At 46.8% G+C, this 10706-nt stretch overlaps 2 protein-coding genes across 3 annotated transcripts in view; both read right to left on the bottom strand.

Moving 5' to 3' along the window:
• Positions 1-4895, bottom strand: part of bsk146 (brain specific kinase 146) — a 15055-nt gene extending 10160 nt beyond the window's left edge. The window contains exon 1 of the mRNA XM_069156216.1: positions 4641-4895. The gene's annotated coding sequence lies outside the window, so the exon portion shown is untranslated. The remainder of the gene's footprint in view (positions 1-4640) is intronic.
• A 2494-nt stretch (positions 4896-7389) lies between these two features.
• The window catches only part of LOC138202306 (uncharacterized), a 46964-nt gene continuing 43647 nt past the window's right edge, over positions 7390-10706 (bottom strand). For both annotated transcript variants that reach the window (XM_069156215.1, XM_069156214.1), the window contains exons 44-48: positions 9821-9952; positions 9502-9729; positions 8502-8643; positions 8212-8374; positions 7390-8126 (exon numbers count right to left, since the gene is read on the bottom strand). In XM_069156215.1, the coding sequence (XP_069012316.1) occupies positions 7713-8126; positions 8212-8374; positions 8502-8643; positions 9502-9729; positions 9821-9952 (1079 nt within the window). In that variant the 3' untranslated portion in view covers positions 7390-7712. The remainder of the gene's footprint in view (positions 8127-8211; positions 8375-8501; positions 8644-9501; positions 9730-9820; positions 9953-10706) is intronic.

Below are 10706 nucleotides of genomic sequence, written 5' to 3'. Positions count from 1 at the left end.
GTGTGTGTGTGTGTGTGTGTGTGTGTGTGTGTGTGTGTGTGTGTGTGTGTGTGTGTGTGTGTGTGTGCGTGCGCTCAGTGTTAACAATAGAAGTAACTCAATGCAGAACTCGCTGCATTTCACAAACATTTGACCCCCTTGAAAGAAACAACTGCCGAGCCAATGACTGGACGGCATCTTGGCAGGGCTCCAATCTGATTGGATAAAAAATGGGATGAACAAAACTATGCATCTACTCTGCAGCTCATCCTTATTAAAGGTGCAGCCAAGCGGCAACCAACAGTGACGTCACCCATCGATTTGTGAACCGCCAGAATGAAGCCTCGAGTTCAGACTTTGGCCGTCGCCATCTTTCTAGTTCGGAGCAGTTTGGAGCAGGAAGCGACCATATTTGGACGAGCTGGAGGGAGGGGGGGGCGAGCGAGCCCTGGATCTGACTGATCTGATTGGAAACCCGGCGATACTACGTCCCGCCCACCAATAGCCGTAACCTGACTGCACCACAGGCCTGTCAATCAAACAGACACGCCCCCAACAACACAACTTTTTGAGGCTTAATTTCTAATTAATGACGGGATGGACCGCCAGAAACCTCATACGGAGAAGTGACCATGATAACTTATGGAAAAAAATGATTGACTTTTGTATTTCATGACAGAAGTTGAATGGGAGTCTTTGGAGCCGACCTCTAGTGGCACTCGGTGGTATTGCACTTCTGCAGCGCCCTCATATTTCAGAGCCAGATGCTACGTCCATTTTTATATACAGTTTATGAAAATAAAAGGGATTATTTTCATTTGTACTTTTGTTTTGGTGTCCTCCCAGTTTGGCTGGAGTTCTGTTGCTCCCCAGTGGCCCAAAGACAAAGAACAATGACGAATGAATAATGCAGCAGATTACCCTCCGTATCAAAAGATAAACAGCCGAGTGGAGGCAAACTCTTTTTGACAGCTTCATTTGTAATCATTAGTGGTGAAGCAAGTGGCTGACTAATGAAGCTGACAAAATTCATCATCAACTGTTTTGATAATTGAAAAATTTTTCAAATTATTCATCAAGCACAAAAAGTCAGACGCGTTTTCCACATCAGGTTGTTGTGAAAAGAGTAATTCTGGAGTCTTTTTTTTTTTTTTTTTAAAACAAAATGCTGATTAATACAAAGATGAATCACTGGATTAACTCATAATAAAAAAAATAAAGGGTGTAAAAATGTTTGTAATATTGATTTATTTGAGACTGTAAACCACCAGTCTTCCTCTCCTCCTCCGGCCTGTTTCCTCCCACAGCCTTTAAAATGCAGCATCCTGGAAACAGACACACAATACACAATGTTCCTTTCAACTGATCACAGATCTAACCCTCCTCCTCCTCCTCACCCCCCTCCCCCTTCCACCTCCTCTTCCTCCTCCTTTTCTCCCAACACTGACACCAGGTTTAAAACTGTGGAACCAGAGCAGCGACGGGGTCCACAGCCGCCTAAATCCCAGACTGCTTATGCAACCAGCGGGCCGAGCTGAGCGGCCGAGCAACATTCAGCGAGCCGAGGCGATGATCACAGCCTCGTCCGCCCCCGCCGAGGCAGCCATACTGCCGTCCAACAATTAAAGCAACGCCGTCTTCATCCTTTTTTCGACGACCTTTTTCAGATACACGAGCTGCACGCACACACACACGCATACACACACACACACACACACGCACACGCACACACGCACACACACACGCACACGCACGCACGCACACACACACACACACACACACTACGCACATGCACACGCACACACACGCACACACGCACGCGCACACACGCACACACACACACACACACACACACACACACACACACACACACTCCTGTTTCCCATGTGAAGCTGCAGCAACGCAGCATGATTTGTCTTCTGTTTACAAAAAAGCTGGCATGACTGAAGGAAGTGGCCGAGCTGCACACACACACATTATCAAAATGTGTGTGTGTGTGTGTGTGTGTGTGTGTGTGTGTGTGTGTGTGTGTGTGTGTGTGTGTGTGTGTGAGAGAGAGAGAGAGAGAGAGAGAGAGACAGACCCACACTGATAAGGAGGGCTGTATAGGAGAGGAAATAATGAAGGAGGAAGGAGAGCGAGAGCAGCACATAATGACAAGGGCCGTTGAGTAGCAGAGCACCAGTCAGTGTGTGTGTGTGTGTGTGCGTGTGCGTGTGTGTGTGTGTGTGTGTGTGTGTGTGTCTGTCTCTGCACCTCTGGCCAACATAACAACAACTCTCCCGCTGTAACAGATTCTGACCTCATTTACAGATTAGTCTAAAGCTCTGAGGTAAAATTCAACCGTCCTCCTTCTGACTGACCTTTAACCTCTGACCTTAATAACAAATTATTCAAGGCCTAAAATCTCATTCCTTATCACAAAATAAGTCCCCAGTCCTAAATTCTGACTTTACTCGTTTACCTACTGACGCAGTCCTTTAAAAAGACGCCGTTTAGAGACACAACAAAAGAGGCGTTGCAGAGGTGGAGACATCCACATTTCTTTCTTTCTTTCTTGGGACACAGAAAACTCTACATTTCCCATAATGCAACTCCCCAGCATGGTAAACATCCAGCTCTTCAGCGCTCATACCATGTCAGAGTTACTGTAATTAAAGGTTTCCCATCTGTAACCAGCCTTCACGTCAGAGTTGTAACGAGACACATTTCCCTGAAAGACTCAGTTTATCCGACGTAGAGCTGAAAGATGCCGAAGTGGTCACGTCAAGCAGACTTCTGCTCCCAAGCTGATCAAACACTGAAACTTAACGTAGCAACGTGAACAAGCAGCATATTTCTAAGATAAGATTTTAAGGATAACCCTGATGACATCACGACGACATCGTCTGGGGGTTATTTTGTGAGAGTTGCCGTAACGACGGAGCATCGTTAACAGTAGAATTACAGATTAAACTGCATCATCTCCACATCCGCTTCGACTTGGACACATTTTCACAAACAACCTTCGGAGTCCAACTTTTTTTTAATAAAACATGTATTTGATTTTTGAGAGTAAGAAGGCTGACAGGATTACATCTCATAGAACCCATGAGAACCGCTCGCTGGCAGGTTATCTTTAGTGTCAAGATTTACTCTGGTGAAGGATTAACTATGGATGGAACAACTGGAGCCGAGTCAGGGGCTCTTCTATGAATTTCAGACGGGTATTTTGTCTTAGAGACATATTCAGGTCCAGATTAAGGTGCGGATGGTTTTTCGTCGCGGCCCATTTCATGTGAATTTGTCTTGAAATGTTCTAAAACTGCATGTTTTATTACAAATAAATAGAACTTCTCCTTCTAACTTCCTTTCCAAGTGATTTGAATTTATTTGCCACTTTACTTTCAGACACGCTTCCCCAGCAACCATATCTCCCAACCCTTCCTAACAGTAACCATGTTACATCATTAAAAAAAAAAAAAAAAAAAATCCTCAACAGCAGTATTTTGATGTAATGAGAATAAATCAAACCAAAGTTGCCGGCGCTGCCAGCGAAGCGCCGAGTGTTGGTTGAGCACCGGACCGTCGATGTGACCTACATTGTGATCTGTGACTCATCAATGCTGGAGTGTATCTCCTGTGTGTGTGTGTGTGTGTGTGTGTGTGTGTGTGTGTGTGTGTGTGTGTGTGTGCTTTTACATGGAGTATCTTAAACCCACTTTGATCAGCTGTGTCTCAGGCTCAACACACACACACACACACACACACACACACACGAACCAGACAACCTCCCACAGTGTCTCAGACCACAGAAAGCAATAGATGAACACTTCAACTGCAGCGTGATTGACTTCCGCGCGACTTCTGCAGAATAATAACTCAGTAAGTTTCATTGACGGGATGTTTGGTGCACGCACTTCGTTACAACCTGTTTTTTTGTTTTTTCCCTTCATTTTTTTTTTTTAAATTTTTTTTTTTGGTAAGGAAGCGACAGACATGGCGTACTGTGGCCCGGCCGGCGGAGACACCGGCAGGTGGTCTCGGCCCCGTCGGGATGTAAACATTACGGTGTGTTGTTCTCCCGTCTCCCTCGGCTTCAGCGGGCTGCGGCATGTTGGACACCACCTGCAGCAGCGTGTCCACGGGACGCAGCGACTCGCAGGGGACAAAAAAAAACAACAACCCACTGTCACTTCAGTGACACAAAGCTCGCAGGACAAGGAAACACACACACACACACACACACACACACACACACACACACACACACACACACACACACACACACACATTGGCTGCTGCAGATACTTGAATGCCCCCCCTCGTAAAATATAGGATGCATAATGGGGTAGGGGAGAGGGGGGGGGTGCAGGAGGTTGATCAGTAACATATTCCGCCACACACCATGATAACGTAAACGATGTGAAGTGATGGTGTTGTTGTTTGCTGCAGATAAACGGGATCATTTACACACACACGGCGTTCAGGACCAATCACAGCAGTGTTTTCAGCGCTGCTGTACAGAACGGGCCCGTTTCAGTCTGCACACCTCCCGGGGTGTTACGACCCCGCTGTCACAGCGGCCGCTGGACGAGTGGACGAGTGCGCTGCGGGCTGCTCAGGGTGCAGGTGAGGACAAGACCGAGGGGTCCATCCGGGTATCTGTCGGTAACACTCACCCTTCAGTCGGTTCCCATATGGGGGCTGTGAAGTCCGCCCTGTCAGCCCGGGCTGCTGGTGAACACACGGGGAGACGTGAGCGCATACTAAGGCCAGGTGAGCCGGGAGAAACGCCTGGTGTCGGTGTCCTGGGTGGTGCCGTGTGTCGGTGGATGTGGCGCCGAGCATCCCGCAGCCTCCCGCACTGCTCTGCGTCCTATTGTCTCCGCATCGCTCTGTCCTCTGTGATGGGGAGGAAGAGGAGCGGAGAAGCAGGAGAGGAGAGAGGAGAGAGGAGAGAAAGCCCCTCCCCCTCCTCGAAGCGCAGGCCAATCGCAGCGCTGCTCCGCCGGGAGCCGCCGCTGCTCCCTGTCTCCGTACAGACTATGCTGCCTTCAGGGGTTGTCGGAAATATTAATATTTCGTTCAAGTACGCGAAGAAAAAAGGACACGCAAACCGTTTTATTTTTTTTTATTTTTATTTATTTATTTTTTTTAATGTTGAGCCTGCTTGATGTGTTTTTAATGATGAAAGCACCATGTTGAAAATAAGTTTTAAACTTTGTGAACCAGTGATGGTTTCTGTCGCTCTCTGTGAACGGTTGTTTTATGCCTTTATTGTCTCCACTAGCAGCCATGTAAAGTATCTTAATATCCTCAGGTGACGTCACCTGAGTCAGCATTAGTTGGGCCTGAAAGCGTGAACCTTTAAAAGATGGGGGTGTTATGTTAGAAAGAAGAAGAGTAGCCCTCTCCTGGTCTTTACTTAAGGGCCGCACGGGGCCACGTTTGCTGCAGAACACACCAGAGTCTGAGACTGAGTGAGCAGTGGTTGAATTGCATTGTGGGCAATGTAGGCACAAAGGTAGAAGACAATTTGTGGTTCTGCTGCATCAGTTTTGACTCCTGTTCTTGTTTGCTGGCGGTCCATGGTGAGTCCACAAATGTTGGAGAGGAATCAGTGGAGAACTGTTTCAGGCTAAAGCTTTTGAAATGACACTTCTTATGTCTAACTGGATTTATAACCTGTTTGGGACCAAAGGACCAAATTTGTATTGTTCGGCCCTCGCTACCTCCGATTACTCATCAAGTCCAGCGCACATGACAGACCTTAAATGTCAGCTTCATTTTAAGCCGAGATGCAGAAACCAACCAGCACCCGTATGATAAAATGAAGCGACCCCCGGTTTTGTGTGTTATTTTTTTTTGTGTTGACTGAATTAATATCAATGAGACTATCATTTAAATAGAAGCTACGTTGGCACTTGATGTAGTTGGATTACTGTTCTTTCATATGTTTCCCCTTTATAAATACATTATAAATAAATACATTTACAAGGTAAATATACATTTAAACAGATTTGAAAGAGTCACAAAGAGTATGTTATTATTTATAAATAAATAAAAAATAAATTGAAAATAAATAGGGAATGACATGAGACAGAACAGTTGCCAATTTTCATAACCAGAGAATATATCTAACACATTTTCTACTGTATGTGTGTGTGTGTGTGTGTGGGGGGGGGATTGTTATCTTCTCACCATTGGGGGACACAACTGGTGCACAACTTAACTTACCAACTGTGTCGACTGGTTTATTGGTTTGCTGTTAAAATATGAAGGAATTAACGGCAGATCTGCGACAGTCAGTCTCCCATTATTATCATCACAAAAAAGATGAACTGAAGGTTGAAGTTACAAGCTTCACATGAATGCACCGTGAGTCCGGCACAGAGGAGGCAGCTATGCAGTGCTAGAAGAGTCCCACCTCTAGTATCAGAGTGCTTGTTTGTGAAAACAAGCATCACCTGGTAGTCGAGGCCCAGGAACACTTTCTGTCTCTGACAACACACCGGAACAATCTTCACACTGACCTCAGCCTGCCTGATGCTGTCGCTTCTTTTTCTCTTTCAGGACATTGTATTCACTCGTCCTATTAAAATGCATCGTAGGATCCTGCAGTGCATTTTAAACAAATAACCTAGTTCGTGAGCTCCGTGCAGGAATGATATTATGCAGCTTTTACACGTTATAACCCCCCGCTGTGATCAGAACCGCCCCGCTATTGGTTCATCTGGAACACTTTGCGTGTCACTGACGTGTTTCCCGTGACTGATCCTTTGTAGAAAACAGCCCTCTGGTTACCGGGAGGTTGCATCACAACATGAAAAGAGAGAGTTGCTGTTTCTGATCTCTTCACCAACTCTCATCACGCGGGTAATAAGTGTCCCGATTTGGAAACATCGCCATCCAACAACAAGTACACAGGAGTTTGGCTACCGGAGACGGAGACGGGGACCACCGTGGAGCCTTTAAACGGGAGTTTCAGGTTTGTGTCACACAATATTATGAAGACAGGCACTGAGAATTATTTCATAACGCTTGGTTGTCTTTCTGCATCGCTTACACATTCACGAGGGAAGATTGTGCAGCTTTCTGTGGTTCAGGCTCAAACTGAGCAGAATGTCAGGTGGTTTCTCATTTAAAAAAACAACAACAACCTGTTAAGTGGTTGTAGGTGAGTGAAGGAGCTCTGTGAGCATCATATAGATGTTATGTATGCTTGAACAAAGTCCATTCTGTTCACTGCGACAGTGTGATTACCAGAAGTGAGGGACCTGTCCAGTCAGCTGCGCTTCCACCTGATTTAACTTTAACCCTGAGCAATAATCACTTCATCTGTCAGCCGGGTTAAAGCGACGCAGACCCTCATTACTAAAGATGTGCTAAAACCGTCTGAAAGGTTAAATAAGGGACAGAAACTTCTTATGCTGGAAGAAAAAGGTTTTTTATTTGAAAGGAATGCTTAGTGAAGGTGAGGTAGGGGAATAAAAAAGGGTTAAAACATTTAAACATGGCCACTGACCACATAGAAAATAGTGCACTAGTCTGTCAACAATAAAAGAATGAACAACATTTTTGCTCACAAGCAGGCAAAATAATAAACAAAACACAAACAGTATTATGGGCACATTTAAAAAGACTGAAACTTAGTGCATTTAATGAGGAATTTTAAAAGGCATACAAAATTGCTTCCGGGCAGCTGGTTCGGGCCGCCATTGTGCAAATCTCCCCACAGACTCCAACCAGATTTATACGAACAGATAGAGGGCCAAGTCTTTGGTGTGGAGATGCTGCGCCAGGTTCCTGATGCGACACAGGTGGACGTTGTGAGCGTCTCCCGCGCTGTACACTCGGTAGATGTGGTAGCGCTCCTTCTCCTTCAGTGCGAAGTCCAGCTCGTTGGCAGAGAGGTGGATGAACGACTTCTCTTTCTTCATGGTGGACTTCACCTCCACGTACACGACCCCCGGAGCTCCCGCCGGCCCGAACGTGAGTTTGAAGTCGTAGGGCTGGCCGGTCTCTCCGCTCTGGTTGCACCACAGGACGCTCGCGGGTCGTCTGGGGTCGCCGCTGTCCCTCCAGTGACACAGGAAGGAGTTGACCAGCTGCTCGCCCCATTCGCCGATGGCCGCCACGTCCATCAAGTCGTCAGATAACACCACCTGCAAAAGAAACGAAAGAAATGAAAGAAAAGACTGACAACACGGAGCCCGCCGGGACGCCAACGCTCGCAGTGAATGTACTGACGGTGGTGGGTCTCTGGCAGGTGAGCTCCATGTCCTCCAGCGTGGCCTGTGGAGGCTGAGCTTTGTTCCAGAGAGGGAGGTCCATGTTCAGAGGAGGACGCTGAGTCTCAGCGGCTGCGGTCCCCTGGAAAGTTGTGGAAATCACCACGGGCTCAGGACCAGCGCTGATAAGAGAGACAAAGAGACAATCGGTCGGGACAGGGAGGGACAAGGAGAAGGTGTTGAGCAAAGCAACATTAGATTTCTCTGTCGATATGTCCGGTGATTTGGAAAGTGGAAGAAGAAGCCTACAGGCTGTTGGGAGCGGGCTGGTCGCCGGCCGCGTCGGCAGGCGGTGCAGACGGAGGACTCGGTGCTGGTCTGGGATCTGCGAGACTTTCCCCTCCGGCCTCAGCTCGGTCAGACTCGGTGGTCTCACTCTGTTGACTGCGCTCTGTGCGGGACAGACAACACCACATGGACGAGTTTAGCGCCGACAGGACGTGCTGGACCGTTACAGATTGTGAAGAATGACAGCAGGAACTATTGTGTATTTTTCAAACTCGCATGGGCGCTTAAATAAATGTTCAAATTCTACATGGGAGCAGAAAAAAACCAACTCTGAATGTGACCTGCTCACAAATATAAACGGTAGTTTCAGTAGCATGGAGCTGCATTATGTGTTCATTAACATTAAATGTTATTACTGTCAATATCGGTTGTACATGGTGGTTAAACGTCTCTTTTATCTCCTCTCAGAGCATCTTTTAAGCTCTTTGAATGAGCAGCTCGTGCTACTAAAGAAGAACTTGCTTGTTCCGTGTTCTCATTGACTACTTCTGCATCATGAGCTGAGGAAATTAACTGTTCCAATTTCTAAAACAACTTTCCATGCGCGTTAAAGCCGCAGAACAGAATAAGCAGAAAACAGGAAATGGCCATATTTTTCACACTATTGCCAACACCTTATCAAACGTACACATTGAGCAGAATGTGTTTGCCACCTGAATAGAAGTTCTGTTTTATCTCTCTTGATGGAAATATCTGGCATTTTGGCTGCTAGCAGTTCAACTTTATTCAAGATTTAGTTACTAACTTTGTCATCTGCTTGCTTGGCAGGTCGTGTCCAGTGTGTATATCACAGCTTTTTAACTGAACACTAATGGCTGCTGTGGTTGGAAACAATGCTTTGTGTTTATGGACCAAAAAAAAACCCAATGAGCTTAAAGGGCACAAAACGCTCGACAACGCTTGGCTCTAAACTAGTACAAACACCGAGCTGCAGAAGACGGACGTGTGTTTAATGTGTAACCTGGAGGCCGTGGAGCGCTGGTGGTCGCAGCAGCAGTGTTTGGTTGCCCCGGGTGGCTCGGGACTCTCTGAAGGTCCGCAGGTCTGCTGGCGCCGCTCCTGATTGGCTGGTTTCCCTCGTGGCTGCTTCCTCTGGTTGCGGCGTCCTTCTCTGGGTCTCGGTCTTTGGGTCCGGCAGGAGGAGGCCACATCTTCATGACGGCTTCCACCACGGTACTGGCTGCCTGACCTGTTGGCAAACACAAGAAATTAAAACATGAAGCTTTTATAATGCCAACACGACCGATCCTTCCTCTAATCTCAGCGGCTGCATTAAGTACCTGCTCGACTGCTTCCTGTGTTCAGTATCGATGCTCGAGGAGGCCAGCAAGCCAGCGTCTGTTCCCCGTCCTCTTGTGCAGGGCGGGAGGGCTCCTCTGGGGAGCTGATGGAGGAGAAGCTCCTTGATAGCACTGGAGGACGAGTTAAAGAGTTAAAAACCAGAGAAGAAGAGGGAAGAGATTGGATAAAAGCTGTAAAACACCCAGCGTGAGCCTGTTTCAAGGCCGTCATGCCATGAAAACAGATTTTGTAATGAAGAAGTCTTTGATCATATTAATCCTTGTAGATGTGTGTGTGTGTGTGTGTGTGTGTGTGTGTGTGTGTGTGTGTGTGTGTGTTCTCTGCTGCAGTGAGGAATCTGCTCCTCTCGCTCTTTGAGCCCTGGCAACAGCTGCTCTTTTATGTCACCACACACAAAAGTGAACAAACCCGAATAAGCATATGTTAGAAGCACACCAGTTATCTTTCTCTCTGTGTGTGTGTGTGTGTGTGTGTGTGTGTGTGTGTGGAGGGCGAGTGTTTGTGCGAGGCTACGACTGAGAGAAAAAACCCACTTTGAATTTTATGAAATGATAATGGAAATCAGGGCAAGTGTCACGGAGAGAATTGGAGGAAGTGCAGATGGAAGCAGCAGTGAGCTGTTAGAATTCATCTCGTGTTCCAGATGATGTTCTGCTTCAAACCGAGACGCTCTCACACATCAACACTGAGCTGCACATGCTTTGTTTTCTGGATATTTTCCAAACATTCCACACTTTTAAGTCCTTCTCCCGGTTCATTGATTCAAAAACTCGTCTATGTTCATAAACATTTCATACTAAGAAGTTTTCAAAGAAATAAAATCTTCAAATGGTTTAAAGGAGCCTCGATGCAACTCAGTGCTCG

This window comes from Embiotoca jacksoni, unplaced genomic scaffold (genome assembly GCF_022577435.1).
Source record: "Embiotoca jacksoni isolate LCO1_2020_lvr unplaced genomic scaffold, fEmbJac1.0.p SCAF_20, whole genome shotgun sequence".
Taxonomy (NCBI): Eukaryota; Metazoa; Chordata; class Actinopteri; family Embiotocidae; genus Embiotoca; species Embiotoca jacksoni.
This window is presented reverse-complemented; position numbering and strand designations above follow the sequence as displayed.